Source organism: Crinia signifera, chromosome 1 (genome assembly GCF_055691185.1).
Source record: "Crinia signifera chromosome 1, ASM5569118v1, whole genome shotgun sequence".
In the NCBI taxonomy this organism is placed as follows: Eukaryota; Metazoa; Chordata; class Amphibia; order Anura; family Myobatrachidae; genus Crinia; species Crinia signifera.
The window spans coordinates 73,271,933-73,290,222 of record NC_139217.1 but is presented as its reverse complement, the minus strand read 5'-3'; the positions used below and the strand labels follow the sequence as shown (position 1 = coordinate 73,290,222).

The 18,290-nt window shown below is 45.3% G+C and overlaps 1 protein-coding gene across 2 annotated transcripts in view; it reads left to right on the top strand.

Moving 5' to 3' along the window:
• The window catches only part of LOC146042532 (uncharacterized), a 386,937-nt gene that overhangs the window by 94,671 nt on the left and 273,976 nt on the right, over positions 1-18,290 (top strand). For both annotated transcript variants that reach the window (XM_083162688.1, XM_083162613.1), the window contains exons 7-8: positions 10,472-10,617; positions 14,563-14,672. In XM_083162688.1, the coding sequence (XP_083018814.1) occupies positions 10,472-10,617; positions 14,563-14,672 (256 nt within the window). The remainder of the gene's footprint in view (positions 1-10,471; positions 10,618-14,562; positions 14,673-18,290) is intronic.

The window sequence follows — 18,290 nt, the reverse complement described above, 5'->3', positions numbered from 1 at the left end:
CTGGAGACACTGGGGATTGGAATAGTCTCTGGAGGGCACAGTGTGAAAGTGTCAACACTGATGTCGACAGCAGGGTCGATGAGATCACTCAACTGCACGATGGTTATTTTGCAGGAGGCTTCTGGAGATGGTATGCCAGGTAAAGATGGTAACAGAAGTAATACTCGACTGCAAAGTGGAATGGCAGGAGTCTTCTGGAGATGACAAACCAGGTAGTATGCAGGAAACTGCGAGAGGTACACGGGGAGACCGGATAACCAGGAGCCTTTGGAAACAGCTGAACACAGGAGGGACTGAGGTCAGATGAACACATATTCAAGGCGATGACTGAGAGTTAGAAGCCGGAATATATCCCCCTTGCTGCGCACTGATTGGTTAGCGTCAGCAGCACCAATCAGTCCAGGGAAAGAGTGAGTACACCTGAGAGGTGTGCAGGTGTGTGGGTCAGAGGTCACCCTGGCTGGACCGCGGGATTGGACCCTCTGGTCAGCTGAGCGCATGTGTCATGGCGGCGCCCATGACGCGCGGGCTCCAGCATGCCGGCATGTCGATTGCACGGGTCAACACCAGCCAAACATGGGACATCTCGCCAGGCGCTGACAGCTACCAGAGGCCTTACTCTCACCGCTGACCACCGGGAAGGTAATGGACGTGGTCTCAGACGGGGCTGAGACCCACGGTTTGTGACAGTACCCCCCCCTTTTAGGGTGGGCACCGAACACCCTTTAGGCTTGGACGGGTTCTCTTCATGAAATGCTTTGATTAATCGGGGGGCATGCACATCTTCTGCATCTGCCCAACTCCTCTCCTCAGGACCATATCCTCTCCAATCAATGAGATATTGGAGATGCCCATACCTCCGACGAGAATCAACAATTTTGTTAATCTCGAATTCTACTCCCCTGCTGGTTTGAACTTTGGGTAGTGAGGGTGAGGAAGTATGGAAGCGATTCAGGATGAGAGGACGTAACAAAGAGATGTGGAATGAGTTGGGGATGCGTAAAGATTTGGGCAACTTCAGTTTGTATGCGACAGGATTGATCCTTTGTAGAACCGTATAGGGACCGATAAATCTGGGAGCAAATTTCATAGAGGGAACTCTCAGTCTGAGATTCCGTGTAGAAAGCCACACTCTATCTCCTGGATGCAACTCAGGAACAGCTCTTCTCTTGCGATCTGCAAAGAATTTATACCTTGTTGAAGCTTTCGTGATGTTGGAATGAACCTCTCGCCAGATTTGAGAGAAATGGTTAATGGCTGCTGCGGCTGCAGGTACCTCTATCGCTGGTAACTTTTCAAAATTGGGGGCCCGGGGGTTTTGTCCATAGACTATAAAGAAAGGGGAATGACCAGTGGTTGTGTGGTACCTGAAATTATGAGCAAATTCTGCCCACGGGAGGAGTCTCGACCAGTCATCTTGAGAGGATGATATATAAAGACGAAGGGTGGTCTCCAGATCTTGGTTCACCCTTTCTGTCTGACCGTTGGACTGGGGATGATAGCCTGAAGAAAACTTTAATTTGATTTGGAATGCATTAGACAGAGCTCTCCAGAACCGTGCCACAAATTGTACCCCACGATCGGACACAATTTCGCTAGGCAAGCCATGATTTTTAAAGATATGCTGTACAAACAGCTGAGCCAGAGTGGGAGCGGACGGTAGCCCGGGTAATGGGATGAATCGGGCCATCTTGGAAAACCTGTCAACTATTACCCATATGGTGTTGTACTCTTGGGATTTGGGTAAGTCACAGATAAAGTCCATTGAGATGTGAGTCCAGGGACGAGATGGAACTGACAGAGGATGGAGCTGGCCGGCTGGGGCTTGTCGGGACACTTTGTGCTGTGCACATTCTGGACATGATGCCACGAACTCTTTTACTTCTTTGCCAATCTGCGGCCACCAATAGGATCTCTGAAGAATTTTTAATGTCCCTTGAGCGCCAGGATGCCCAGAGAATAATGACTTGTGTGCCCAGGAAAGAAGCTTCTGACGTAATTCAGTGGGAACGAAGATTTTACCAGGAGAAGGCACAGGCGACACCTGAGTGGGAGCAAAGGCGATGGGGTCCAGAATGGGCCGATTTTCCTGCAGGTCAGAATCTTCTTGCATGGAACGTGATAAGGCATCCGCTTTCACATTCTGAGTGCCAGGACGATATAACAACTTGAAAGAGAAACGAGAGAAAAACAAAGACCAACGAGCCTGTCGGGGGTTCATACACTGGGCAGACTGGAGGTACAGGAGGTTTTTATGATCTGTGAAGATCGTCACGGGAAACTTAGCACCTTCTAAAAGATATCTCCATTCTTCGAGAGCTAATTTGATGGCCAGTAATTCTTGGTCTCCAATGGAGTAATTTCTTTCTGCTGGAAGAAACTTGCGAGAGAAGAACCCACAGGGGTGGAGTTTTTCATCACTGTTCTTTTGAGATAGTACAGCACCGACTCCTATGTGAGAGGCATCTACCTCAAGAAAAAAGGGTTTGTCGACATCAGGCTGGGACAGGATAGGAGCAGTGACAAAAGCTTGTTTTAAAAACTGGAAGGCTGCGACGGCTTCTGGGGGCCAGTTGGCTGGATTAGCCCCTTTTTTTGTGAGTGCGGTGATGGGTGCAATCAGCGTGGAGAAGCCTCGAATGAATTTCCTGTAGTAGTTGGAAAACCCTATAAAGCGTTGGACTGCTTTGAGGGAAGTGGGTTGTGACCACCCATTAATAGCCTCTAACTTCTCTGGATCCATACGTAGGTCGAACCCAGAAATGATGTAACCGAGGAAGGGCACAGAAGGAACTTCGAAAGTACATTTGGAAATTTTGCCATACAGTTTGTTTCTGCGAAGACGAGACAATACTTCCTTGACCTGAGTTCGATGAGAGGATAAGTCTTTTGAAAAAATAAGGATGTCATCGAGGTATACCACAAGGCAAACGTAGATGATGTCACTAAAGACCTCGTTTACAAATTGCTGGAATACTGCTGGGGCATTACAAAGACCGAAAGGCATTACCAGGTACTCGTAATGACCATCCCGGGTGTTAAATGCGGTCTTCCACTCGTCACCTTCACGGATTCTTATTAAGTTGTATGCCCCACGAAGATCCAATTTGGTGAAGACTTGGGCACCTCGCACTCGGTCAAAAAGTTCTGTAATAAGAGGAAGCGGGTAACTGTTCTTGACTGTGATACTGTTTAAACCCCGGTAATCGATGCACGGGCGGAGGCCTCCATCTTTTTTCTTTACAAAAAAGAAACCTGCGCCTGCTGGTGAACTTGAGCGCCGGATGAAGCCTTTCTGAAGATTCTCTTGTATGTATGCCGACATGGCTTGTGTCTCAGGAACGGACAATGGGTAAGTTCGACCTTTAGGGGGGAATTTCTCTGAGAGAAGGTCAATTTTACAGTCCCAATCACGATGAGGAGGAAGAGTATCAGCGGACTGCTCGCAGAACACATCAGCGAATTCACTGTAGACTTCAGGGAGACCAGGAAGAATTTTTACATTGGCTGAACGAGTGGGTACCACTGACTTGATACACTGCTGTTGGCAATGAGAACTCCATTGCTCGATCTGTAGCGTCTTCCAATTGATGTTTGGGTTATGAAGACGAAACCAGGGAAGACCAAGGACGATTTCATAAGAAGATTTGGGAATAATGAGAAATTTGATCTGTTCCTGGTGCAGCATGCCGACTCTAAGGGTGAGGAGACTGGTACAGAAGCGAACCTCACTGCCTGGGATTCTGCTGCCGTCAACTGCTGTCACAGCTAGGTGTGGAACTAATGGTTCCATTGGAATCTTCAGTTTAGTAACCAGGTCTTGAGAAATAAAATTCCCGGCCGAGCCGGAGTCTGCCAGGGCGGTACTGGAATGGGCACCAGCAGGGGTATCCAAAGATACGGGTAAGACAAAGTCATATTCTGGAGGAGATTTTGCCACTTGACCCAACCTGACTCCTCCCTTGCAGGTTAGGCCCGGTCGTTTCCCGAACGCTCGGGACAATTGTTAATGAAATGGCTAGGAGCAGCACAATATATGCACAGGCGATTGCGCTGCCTACGGGTGCGTTCTTCGGGAGTCAGTCGTGATCTACCCACTTGCATTGGTTCTTCACGCGTAGGAGACTCAGAACGAATCTTGGGAGAAACTTTGGGAATTAACTTCTTGTGTTTTTCTAGTCCTCTCTCACGAAGACGTAGATCAATCTTGACACATAGAGATATGAGATCTTCCAAGGGGGTAGGAAGGTCGCGAGATGCCAGCTCATCTTTAATCCGGTCAGAAACTCCTAACCAGAAGGCAGCTGTCAGGGCTTCATTATTCCACTGTAATTCAGACGCGAGAGTTTGAAAGTGGATTACATACTGCCCCATGGGGCGGGACCCTTGCTTAACCTGGAGGATGTCGGTAGCTGCTGACACGGGTCGACCTGGCAAGTCGAATATGCGGCAGAAGGTCAGGAGGAATTGGTCATATTCTGTCAGCAGAGGATCTGCTTTTTCCCATAAGGGTGATACCCACTTCAGGGCCGAGCCAGTTAATAATGACACCATGTATGCGATTTTAATTCTGGCCGTAGGAAAGTTATGAGGAACCAATTCGAACTGAATTTGGCACTGGTTGATAAACCCTCTGCAGGTCTTGGGGTCACCATCGTATTTGGTGGGTGCTGGCAGGTGGAGACGGGATGATAGAGCTGGTGTTGCTGATCTTACGGTAGCGGTTGACACAGAAGTCGACAGGGACTGTTGCAGGGTGTCCAACCGACTGGACACATCTTGTAAGAATTTAATCACCTGCTGCTGAGTAGCTTCTTGGGTCTCCATTCTGGCAGCAACATTTTGAAGAACCGCTGGTCCCACACTTGGGTCTTGGGCCGAGTCCATCGGCCTTGAATATACTGTCAGGTTCTGGGTCTGCTGTGTTCCCGACCCTGACCGTGGTGGACCAGTGGAGGGCGCTGTGTAGCGGAAGGCCGGAGGCCTGATGAATGACATGCACAGAGGCACTGCCTTGCGTACCAGAGTGTTGGCTGAAACCAAAAACAGAGGCGCGGAGTCTAACCTGCCAGCGGTATTCACCAGAGACCCCCGCAAGGGGATTTGGACTTCGCTGCGTCTGACAGGCAGGTCGCGGCCCTCTGCCCTGGTCCTCTGGACGTAGGCTGAGAGTGGTAGTGATACTGGAGACACTGGGGATTGGAATAGTCTCTGAAGGGCACAGTGTGAAAGTGTCAACACTGATGTCGACAGCAGGGTCGATGAGATCACTCAACTGCACGATGGTTATTTTGCAGGAGGCTTCTGGAGATGGTATGCCAGGTAAAGATGGTAACAGGAGTAATACTCGACTGCAGAGTGGAATGGCAGGAGTCTTCTGGAGATGACAAACCAGGTAGTATGCAGGAAACTGCGAGAGGTACACGGGGAGACCGGATAACCAGGAGCCTTTGGAAACAGCTGAACACAGGAGGGACTGAGGTCAGATGAACACATATTCAAGGCGATGACTGAGAGTTAGAAGCCGGAATATATCCCCCTTGCTGCGCACTGATTGGTTAGCGTCAGCAGCACCAATCAGTCCAGGGAAAGAGTGAGTACACCTGAGAGGTGTGCAGGTGTGTGGGTCAGAGGTCACCCTGGCTGGACCGCGGGATTGGACCCTCTGGTCAGCTGAGCGCATGTGTCATGGCGGCGCCCATGACGCGCGGGCTCCAGCGTGCCGGCATGTCGATTGCACGGGTCAACACCAGCCAAACATGGGACATCTCGCCAGGCGCTGACAGCTACCAGAGGCCTTACTCTCACCGCTGACCACCGGGAAGGTAATGGACGTGGTCTCAGACGGGGCTGAGACCCACGGTTTGTGACAGTGGCTACATGGCATTTGGCCCTCTGTCTCCAAATTTTGTTGTAGGAACTTTGGAGGTGTTGGCACCATTTACCATATTTTCTGGGAGTGCTCGGTATTGCGCCCGCTGTGGGATGAAGTGTTCTCCCTCATTGGTGTCATTTTGAGAACTTCCATTTCACCCCGACCCTGTAGTGGCGTTGTTTCACCATGCTACACAGCTCTCTGTGGGAGATCTATATCTCCTCGGACACATCCTATTTTCCACCAAGGCGGCCATAGGCCAACACTGGAAATCACCTACTGTATAATCCCATCTATTCAACACATACTGTAGCAAACAAGATTAATAAACACTTTTTGTTCGAGACAGCCAACATCAACTATTCTCCCTCTGCATCTTCGATCCATATTAAATGGTTTAAGTGGAGTGAATACTATTCTGCCACAGATGCACGTGAAGGAAGTCTCTGATAGTTGTGAGTGGCAACCCTTATGCAAACAGTGGAAGATAGTGAACTCGCTATGTTAAATTCCCCTAGCAACACCAGTTGCATGTAAGGATCCAGTGAGGAGGATACAATGGTAATGCTTTAGGTATTTTATTGCTGTACCTTGAGATGATGCACAGATATACCTTGAGGGATGATACATAGAGGTCAAAGCAAAATCCTTTCTGCAGCTCAGGAAAACATGTCTGCTACACATGAGGCTGACACAGGAACTGGAAGTGAGCTTACAGAACAGGAGTAGTCACATGACACATACATATGCTAATTACATTAACTTACAGAGGTAAATATAACATTGGCCAGTAGATGGCAGCAAAGGATAACAAATACATAAGAACTCAATAAATCATATAGCATCCATAAAAAATGGTGGATTCAACTTGATAAAGCCTAACTAGGGCAGCACACTCCCCGTCTGAAATCCTAGGATTTCACTTTACCATTTGACATTATGGATTAATGTCCATGAGATAATCAACGATGGTTCTGACCTGAAAGACAAAATACACAAATACAAACACAACAATACTGGAATGTGTATATGGAGTAGTCCAATGGACAAGTCTTTCAAACACGTATCAAATGATGAAACAAATTAAACAAAGTTCTTGAAGATTCTTTTAAGCTTGACAGCAAATTACTTGTCAACAGGTAAAAGCAAGACAATCTCAGATATAGGCCTGATGAAAGATTTGGAGTCACCTTGCCTTGAAATGGTCACTCCCACCTTACGAACCTTGCCGTCCTCGCTGGGAAAGACTTTAGAGATGAGTCCCATAGGCCAAGCATTTCTTTCTACTTTCTGGTCCTTCATGAGAACAAGATCTCCTACTTGTAGGTTTGGCTTTACCTGCTGCCATTTTCTTCGTCCTTGAAGAAGAGTAAGGTATTCCCTTTTCCATCTGTTCCAGAAACAGTTGGCAAGATGTTGAACATGTTTCCATTTCTTCTGATATAGGTTACAGGATGTAAGGTTTTCAGGTGGACTAGGAACAGCTCCAAGTTTTTGAGTGAGAAGAGTTGCTGGAGTAAGAATAACAGGGGTCTCTGGATCCGTGGATACAGGAACAAGAGGTCTTGAATTGACAATAGCAGTCACTTCAGCCAAACATGTGGTTAGAGTCTCATGGGTGAGCCTTGCGATGGCGTGTACAAGATTTAGCCATCTGGAGAAGCATTCAAAGCGATGGCAGCCCAAACCAAATGTTTCTTTGGATCTTGTAATAAGGGTACTTATTTCAGGACGAATCTCTGGGTCGATGTCAGGGTCTTGGAGACTGAAGACATCTTGTAGGGAAGTTTCTTCAGGCTGGTTCTGCAAGAACTCTGGGCCCGTCAACCAAGAAGAATTTTTAGAGGCACTATAAGACGCTGGTCTGGTGGCACAATCTGCAGGATTGAGATGTGTTGGAACATAGTGCCATTGTTCAGGTTTAGAGGATTTTCTGATCCTTTCAATGCTGTTACTGACATAAACATAGAAGCGTTTCTTCTGGTTGCTTATATAACCCAGAACGACCTTGCTATCTGTGTAGAACTGAACATCATCTATGTGAATATCCAACTCTCGCTGTATAAAGTCTGCAATCTCTACAGCCAGTACAGTTGCACAAAGTTCGAGCCTAGGAATGGTATGTTCAGGCCTAGGAGCTAACTTAGCCTTCCCAAATAGAAATCCAACATGAGTTTCATTACAAGAGTCTATTACCTTCAAATAGGCGACAGCTGCTATGGCTTCAGTAGATGCATCTGAGAATATGTGGATTTCCTTTCTCTGACTTGTGGCAAGAGACGTTGGAGTGTAACATCGTTGTACATGAATCCCATCTAAGGCTTGTAGAGATTCCTTCCAAGACTCCCAGCTTCGCTGTTTGTCTGTAGGCAGTGGAGCATCCCAGTCCTCAATAGACTCTGAGAGCTGTCTTAACAGAAATTTGCCTTGTACAGTTAAGGGTGCTACAAATCCCAGTGGATCATATAGGCTGTTCACCACTGAGAGGACTCCCCGCTTGGTAAATGGCTTATCTGCACAACTTACTTGAAAGCCGAAGGAATCATGCAACAAGTCCCACTGCAAACCCAGACTTCTCTGTACTGGTGGATTGCCTTGGCCGAGATCCAAGTCTCTAAATTCTGTGGCATAATCGCTGGGTTGAAAAGCTTTCATGACAGCAGCACTATTGGAAGCAATTTTATGTAACCTTAGATGAGCCTTAGAAAGCATACCTTGTGTTCTTTTAAGCAGATCTATAGCTTCTTCTGCTGTAGGTAAAGATTTGAGTGCGTCGTCCACATAGAAGTCTCTTTCAATGAAGTGTCGGGCATCTTTTCCAAACTCTGATTCGCCATCAGAGGCAGTCCTATGTAGACCATATGTAGCGACTGCGGGTGAAGGACTGTTGCCAAACACATGCACCTTCATGCGGTATTCAACCATTTCCTGGCTGGTATCATTGTCTCGGTGCCATAGAAACCTAAGGTAATTCCTGTGATCTTGTCGTACAATAAAACAATAGAACATTTGTTCAATGTCTGCGGTAATGGCAACTGGCTCTTTTCTGAATCTCATAAGCACTCCTACCAGATTGTTGGTTAGGTTCGGACCAGTGAGGAGAACGTCATTTAGAGATACGCCACAATGCTTGGCACTTGAATCGAATACCACCAACATCAACTATTCTCCCTCTGCATCTTCGATCCATATTAAATGGTTTAAGTGGAGTGAATACTATTCTGCCACAGATGCACGTGAAGGAAGTCTCTGATAGTTGTGAGTGGCAACCCTTATGCAAACAGTGGAAGATAGTGAACTCGCTATGTTAAATTCCCCTAGCAACACCAGTTGCATGTAAGGATCCAGTGAGGAGGATACAATGGTAATGCTTTAGGTATTTTATTGCTGTACCTTGAGATGATGCACAGATATACCTTGAGGGATGATACATAGAGGTCAAAGCAAAATTCTTTCTGCAGCTCAGGAAAACATGTCTACTACACATGAGGCTGACACAGGAACTGGAAGTGAGCTTACAGAACAGGAGTAGTCACATGACACATACATATGCTAATTACATTAACTTACAGAGGTAAATATAACGTTGGCCAGTAGATGGCAGCAAAGGATAACAAATACATAAGAACTCAATAAATTATATAGCATCCATACAAAATGGTGGATTCAACTTGAGAAACCCTAACTAGGGCAGCACAAATACAGAGAAAAACAGGGTCAATCTGTACTCCATAGTGAACCCTCAGACCTGGCAGTTCTCTCCTCCCCTTCGCACGCCACTGATCATTAATGTCTTACTAAAAATCTGTTCCCTCTTGTGTACCCCTTTTTGTACAGCACAACACGCTGATGCTCCCCCGCAAGGATCCCCATCACCGCCCTTCCCTCTTATGCCCCCTACTTCTTCATCTTCTGTTTCTAATCCCCACCCTTCTTATGTTAAATATAAGCCTTGCTTACTCGGCTGGGATGAAGTTGATTTTATTACAGACTATGTGTTGATTTAAATTATGTTGCTTTCTTAATGCTCTTCATTGTACATTGAGTTTCATTACAATACGTTTTTTCCATCTGTATTTTGTATCTCTGCAAGACTTAATAAAAATCTATTTTGAAAATAAAAAGGCAGATAATAAGTATTCGGCTTCTTATTTACTTATTAAAGATCAGTCTATCTAGACTCATGGAGCAGGATTTCTTTATTTGCCTCTATAAAATAACTTACATGTGCACAAGTTTGTCACTGTATTATTGGAGCACCATAGTGCTGTACCAATAGATGTTGATTCCTTATTGTATTAACTGTTGGTTGTCTTCATTCATGTGTATCCTGTTATATTTAATAAAACGTACTCAAGTTTTAATAAAGTGAGAATTTACTTCTTTGCTTACATCCACTATGTACCTACCATCTTGTAGTCATCTGCCAATAGCTAGTACTGCACATATGCAAAATACATGCAAAGTTGAATGTACTCTTATGTAATTATTGATTAGCTACCCTGTTACTGAGTTTCTGTGCCATGGCTTACAATGTTAAGTAGCAATTTACATGATCTATTTGACAGAATGTTAATTTGTTTCAATATTTAACAGGAAAGGAATTCGCAGAAACTATGAATCTACCACAAAATGCATCATTCATTTAAGATATGGATCCCTTTATCAAATGAAAGTGGACTATTTTAGTGCTAAAGAACTTAAAGAACAATTATTCGAGCTGTTCACAATGGAAGGATCCGGTATGCTTTATTTGTTGTTAATTGCTTATTTAAAGCAGTAGAATCAAAATGTATATTGTAGATAATCCCATTTATTTATTTTTTCAATGTTTCCTATATAAATAGAAAAATAGAATTTGACGGCAGATCAGAACCACTTGGCTGATCTAGTCTGCCCCTTTTTTAAATATATTACCTCAAACCATATTTGGGGTGACATTCTATGGGATGAGATTTATAGACTTTTGCGATTTTTTTCGCAAAAACGGCCGAAATCGCATTTTTTTCCATTTTCGCATATTTAATGAGCTCCGAAAATGTGAAAAAAGTGTGATTTTTGCCAACAAGTTGGACACACTGGAAATGCGATGGCTGCTTTTCGCAGCACATCGCATCCAGATGTTTTCACATGGAAAAGTATACAAATCGCATATTTAATGGTATGCGATTTGTATAAAGTGTGTTTATAATTCGCCCAAAAAACAGACCAGGTTCTGATGGGCGAATTAGCCAGAACCCTGCACAGATCGCAATTTTCTGTGCAGGGTTCTGGTGTAAAAAAAAAAAATAAACAGTTAAAATAAAATAAAAACGAGCGCGGGGTCCCCCGCCAGAGCATAACCAGCCCCGGGCTCATTGAGCCGGTGCTGGTGACATAAAATCAGGGTCCCCGACAAATAATGGTCCCCTTGATTTAATGAAACCAGCACCAGGCTCAAGGTCCGGCGCTGGTTCCCAAAATACGGGGGACAAAATGACTAGGGGTCCCCCTTATTTTAAGAACCAGCACCGGACCCAACCAGCCAGCAGGGTAATGCCACAGCCGAGGGACACTTATTATATAAGGTCCCGCGGCCAAAGCATTATCCCCGTGGCTGGTCAGCATGGGCAGGGGTCCTGGGGAAGTGGGGACCCCCCCAATGAAGGGGTCCCCCCCCTCCAGGACTTACCAGCCCATGCTGAAAGTCCGGGGCTGTCCCCGATGCCCCTGGGCGGTGGGCATCGGGCTGATGTAAAGTGTAAAAAAAGAAGATAAACTATTGTCTTATGCTGAAGAACTATGAGTCCCAGCAAGCCTACCCCGAATGCTGGGACTTGGAGTACCACAAGTCCCAGCATGCGGGGCATTAAAGGGCCCGCTGGTACTTGTAGTTCCATAGTACAAGAAATAGTTAAATAAAACACACTGACACCCTGAAAAATAAAAGTTTAATACATACACAGCCCACACACACTGATACTTACCTACCTTGAGCCCGTAGGTCGGTCCCTGGGTCCGGGCTCCAGGGCAGAAGAGTCGGGTTCCGGGGCCTTGGTCCTGGTTCCGGGGCTGGTCCGGGGTCCAGGATCCGAAGAAGTCCACAGGGGTACCTGAGGAAGGAAATCCTACTCACCCTGGTCCCCGGCGACGACATCGGCATCCTCTCCGGCAGACGCGCTGCTCCCGGCTGCTGTGGTACCCACTCTCGGACTGAAGAGGCGCAAAGATGTTTCATCTTCCGCGCCTCTTCTCAGAATGATTCCATTGGCCGGCTAGCGGCCAATCAGGAGCCGAGAAAGTCGGCTCCTGATTGGCCGGTAGGCGGCCAATAGAATCATCCGGAGGAAAGGCGCGGAAGATGCAAATCTCTTCGCCTCTCCAGTCCGAGAGCGGGTACCACAGCAGCCGGGAGCAGCGCGTCTGCCGGAGAGGATGCCGATGTCGTCGCCGGGGACCAGGTGAGTAGGATACTTGTGTATTAGCACGGCACCCAATTAGCATACATACGCTAGTGTAGGGAAATCGCATCGCATCGCATGGGCCGTTTTAGTGCTATGCGATGCGATTTTCCTATGTCATTTTTTCACTGCTCTGTTGGCCCCGGCGGATCGCATCGCATCGCACCTCCTGCAAAATCGCATGCGATTTTATAGGGTGCGATGTCATTACAATAGCTATACACTTGTATGACATACAATGAGGTTTTAGGCACCCCCCCCCCCACTATCCACGCCACTCCAAAGCGTGGCGAGCGGCGGCGGAACACGTCCTTCCGAAATTTTCATACCCCCACTATCCGCGTCGGCGTGGAGTTGATTTTATATAGTGTGGCGGGCGCAGCAAGCCACCGAGCCCGAAGCGTGGTGAGGGGACGCGGATTACTTTACATGTAAAGTCGGTCGGTCGCTGCGCTCGCCACACTATGTAGAATCAACTCCATGCCGACGGGGATAGTGGGGGTATGAAAAGGTCGGGAGGATGCGTTCCGCCGCTGCTCGCCACGCTTCATATTGCTCAGTGTCCCGTTTTTATCAGCGACCAGAGATGACACACTGCAGGGAGAAGAGGCAGGGGAAGTCACTGGTCGGAGGAGCATGCTCCTCTGACCAGAGACCATTAAGGGCTGAAAACGGGAGCGCGCAAATCACCGGTGCACACTCCTATCGCTGGAAATATGGACGCTCAGCTCTATGCAAAGCTGTCCTCAAAGCCGATCATCTGCTTGTGATACCAGCAGACGAGCAGCTTTCCCGCTCATCACCGGCCATACACTCGGGGTGGCTTTGAGCTGAAAGCTGCTCAAACTTTCTGTTTTGAGCGGCTTTCAGCTCAAAGTCGCCCAGTGTGTGTCGACCTTTAGACACTGGTTCCTGTAAGAAAATTGTATATAAAAAATGTGTGAACAATCAACTGGGTTATCCAAGTTTTCAAATTACCAGGAGCACGGTATTTCTTCAAATAAAAGTAGCAAATCTGTGACTACAAAATTATCAAAAAAAAATTACTACTTGTACCTACCCCTGTCGAAACTGACAATACAGCAACTCTCTTCCAATAGTGGCAAAGTCTAAGACCTCCGCAGGTGCCAACCGAATCAGAGTATAATAATAGAGTCAGGGTCAGGCTCAGGTGCTACTGTGGCTTCACCACCTCGGTCAGAGAAGCAAAATTCAGGCTGTTATCAACATCTTGCAGACCTGCCAGTCAGAGCGAGGGTTCCTTCCGAGTTCACCCCAGATAATCATAACACTCCTCAAGGTGCATAAAAACGTCAACAATCCACCTGGGAGACCGATAGTCTAGGGGATCGATGGACTATTTGAGCAAGCCAGTATCTTTCTTAACAAACATTTAAGGCATCATGTCCATACTTTATCCTATATCCTTTATGAAACATATATACTTTACGATACCAGCCTGTGCTCTGGTCTTCCCTGATCCATTTTCCTTTATCCTAATAGGTTTTATGTTTTATTTGATGTTTCTTTTAAATGTTTGTGATCCCTGTCATATTTCATACTCAATGGTATCTATATATTGTAGATTTTATTATAATCCTGGTATTTTTGCTTGGCAAGTACATCTGACAATTTTTTTTCCCCTGTACTTCTCCAAAGTCATTGTGTTTCTCTGTAAGAAAGTGTTGCCAATGCAATGGTGCAATTTGCTTATTCTGCTAAGATCATTCTATTAGATCCCAGAAAAGTAAAAGTTACAGCTATGGCAGCGATTCAAAATCACGGCAGCCCTAGGCCAAATGTTTCTTATGGAGAAATTCAGAAAAGACTTATTAAATTAAGTGCATTGTGTTTATATACTGTATCACAGTTATGTGGTGAGGGAAGGATTTGCTTCTGTTTCCCACATACAGTATGTTATGACTGGCAGCCACCAGCACCGGTTTTGCCTGCTACATTGCCCATAAATAATATGAATTGATCCTGGTCCACCAACGCAAGGCACCCCTGCAAGTGTTCTGAGGCACCCCAGGGCACTGAGCTCAGGCAAATTACTATAGTGCAAATATCTGTGGATTGAACTGCAACAAGTTAGCGCATCTGTAATGCAGGACACATGTAATATGATGTACTGTACATCTTGATGTCATTGAACATGTGAGTTATGGAAGTAACACATTAATATAGGACTGATAAATTACAGTCTGCATAATGAACTGAACGCATATTTAATTTATCTTTCAACAGATTCCTCAGACAACACAAACACAAATGAAACCATCAAAGAAAAGGCTCAAGAATGCCTACAAGCGAGATATGAAATTCTAACTGATACAAACTATTCTGAAACTGAATTGGTAAATTTTAGTTTTTCGTCTATTATAGATTACATATTTTCTCCCAACATTTGTCAGCACAGTTTTATACTCTGTGTTTTGTACATACAGTTTAAAAAATAACTTTTTAGGTCAACATATACACAAAAAACGGCAAAAACTCATGTTGACAATATTCATGTAGTCCATGTCGACATTCTGTTAGTGTCGACCTAGCTATGTTGACCATTAGTGGTTGACATAGTAACATAGTAACTGTCAACCTAGACATGGTCTATCATCTGTATCGGGACCTTCTTCCCCCTAAAATGCCAATAGTGAAGGAAATATTAGAGTGATCGTTTCACCAGCGCTCTTAATTGCAATACTTCCCCTAACAGTGTTATTATTATTATTATATTTATAAGGTGCCACAAGTGATACCCTGCGCCATTCATAGGGCACACATTAGTACAGGGTACACTGCACTAAACATAACAGCAACAGTAGAACTAAAACAGCGCACAATTAACAATTAGCAGCACAATTCTTAGTACAAAATACAGCTGAGATGTAGGGAAGCGAGTGAGAAGATATATGGGTATAGATGGTAGGTGGGTAAGAGAGCTGTAATTGAAATGCAAGAAGAGTGCTGTGAGAACAGGAGGGAAGAGGGCCCTGCTCCAAGGGGCTCACACTCTAGAGCAGTGATGGCTAACCTTGACACTCCAGCTGTTGTTGAACTACACATCCCAGCATGCCCTACATCATTTTTAGAATTTCCAAATAGCAAAACTGTAGCAGAGCATGCTGGGATGTTTAGTTCAACAACAGCTAGAGTGTCAAGGTTAGCCATCACTGGTCTAGAGGGAGGGAGAGACAGACAGACAGACAACATTTGGCGCAGGAGACCTGAAGGCAAGATGTGAGCATGGCAGGGATGGTCAGAACATGAGGAAGCAGGTAGAGAGAGCAGACAAAGTAGTCCTCTCCCTCCTCCTATGCTCCTCTCCCCCCCTTTGCCTGCACCCTTGACCCATACCTCCCAACAGTCCCGATTACCGCGGGAATGTCACGGTTTTCGGGGACATTTCCGTGGCCGGCAGTGTCCCGCGGCGAGGGGGGGGGGCTGTTGGGAGTCCCCCTGTTGGCTGCTGAGCAGCGGGGAATAAATGCTGTGCGCATGCCACGAGTATAGTCCACGCCCCCGAAATTTTCAACGCGCCTACGGCGCACATCACTGTGTCCCTCCTTAGTCTCCCTACAAGTTGGGAGGTATGCTTGACCCCAAGCAGCCCTGCACTGTGGCCCATGCCACAGCACACCCTGCTAAGGGGCAGAAAGCATGCAGAGTGAATAGGTATAGCACAGGAATGAGGAAACATGACTCGTAAAACATTCAGTAGAAGTATTTAACTTCAAACCATGTTTTCTTGTCATGCAGTTTCATATAGCAGTGTTCACATAAAAAACACTTGCATTTTCTGGTGAACGTCTTGAAAATGGCAGCGGCATACCCCAAAATGTCACCTGCCTTCAATCAGACAGAAAATGGCCAGCGATCACAGGTGTTCAGTGCCTATGCTCACACAAAGAGCATGCACATTCACATTGCAGAATGTGGACATGCGTGGTCCTCCGATAATCTGACAGGCTCTGAATTTGTATTAATAGTGGCACAACTAAACTCACTAAAGCCCTGCTTAATGCTTAGATCTATAAATAAATCAAACCTACCTTCAACATATGAGAAAGGAGTCACCGCTATAAAAGACACAGAGCACTTTTTTGACCTATACAAGGGCTGGCCAAACCAGTCCTCGAGATCTACTAATGGTCCACATTTTCCAAATCACTTAGCTGGCAGCTGTAGTCATTACTTATGCTGCTTTCCCACTGCCTACCCGGGTAAAGACCCGTTTTTTTTAAACGGGTCTTTACCCGGGTAAGAGCCACAAAGACCCTTTCCCACTGCAGCTTTTAAACAGTAAATTACCATTTAAAAACAGTAAATGTCCCATTCACACTTACCCGTGTAAACCACAAAGAAACACGTTTAAACTCTCTAGTAAACCTTGCCTGTCATTAAAAACATCACATGCACCAATCATGTTCTTAACCTTTATTATTATTTCTAAATACCGTTTAAAACCCTTTCCCATTGCCAAAAACACGGCTCTTACACGGTAAAAACACTGCTTTTTACCCGGTTAACAAATACCGGTATTTGTTACCCGGGTAAAGCAACCTGGAGCTTTCCCACTGCAGCTCTAGCCGTTTAGAAAGGGGCATAACTCACATTTTAAAACATACTGTACTGCATTCATTCCTACTATAGATCCACAGGTTGCCTGAGAAACATAAACTGTTGGTAGATCTTGAGGACAGGTTTTGCCACGCCTGACCTATATATACAGTATATACTCAAAATTCACTGGTTATTGCTGTCCACCAATGGTTTATCTTGTGTAAGAACCCTATGGAGATGAGGCCGATCAATTTTATCAAAAGACTTTTCTGCATCCAAGTAAAATATACTTTATTTTTTATTAAGTAAAATATTGTCGTGAGTTTGGTGCAGGCGAATACTGTATATGTAATTGCGGCAACAGCTGCACGACTACCCACCACAGATTTTCTACTTTTAACATCAGCCGAGGTAGGCATTTCTGCAGGTGGTTGGCCATAAGTTTAGTTCAATTTTTAAAGTCCTGATTCAAAGAATGAGATAGGTCAGTAGGATCCGACAAGGGAGAGATCCATTCCAGGATTTAAGAGCCTAGCTTCATCAAATTGGAGTGGTTATTCTTTAGAGGTCAAAATATGATTAAAGAGTGAAGACAAAGTTGGAGAGATCTCATTCCCCAGTAATTTATAGAACTCCGCTCCAAACCCATCTGGGCCTGGGATCTTGACATTAGGTAAAGACTTATGATGTGTACAGACGTGAGACTTGGGGCTAAATGTAATAGGATGAGAGATTTTGGGAAAACTCTCCCAAAATCTGTCACTTTCTGAAACTCTCACCCTATTATTGGAACTCGGCAACATTTTGTGAAATTTTGGGGAAGAGATAACTGAATGGTCAATAGTATGGGTGTATGGTCATAAATAATGATATTACTGTATGTATGTATGTATGTATGTATGTATGTATGTATGTATTAGTCACTTTAGGAACGAGATGATCAGAAGTAAAGATATAATCTATACAGGAGTGGGTGGAATGGGGATGGGAATAAAAGGAGTCATTTCTTTTGTAAGGATGAAAAATGCATCAAAAGTCAGAGTAAGCTGAGAGCATAGAGGGGAAAGAAGGTTAGAGGGGGCTGGAGGCCTGTCTGCACTTACCCAGGATCTGTCCATGGATGGATCAGCTACCATGTTGAGATCTCCTAGGATAAGATTAGTATGTCTCCAGGATAGCAGTTTCTATAGGAGCAGAGCGAAAAAGGAGTCATTGGGGTTTGTAGGTGTATAGACATTAAACATAGTATGAGTGAAACCATCAATTACCATGTCAAGTGAAATAAACCTTCTGGATCTAAAAAATTTCTTATTAGAGAGTATTGTAGGTTCTTCTGAAATATAATAGCTACAACTCTAGTCTTGTTGCCAAAGGAAGCTGATATACAATCAAGGGGCTTTAAGTTAAGGTTA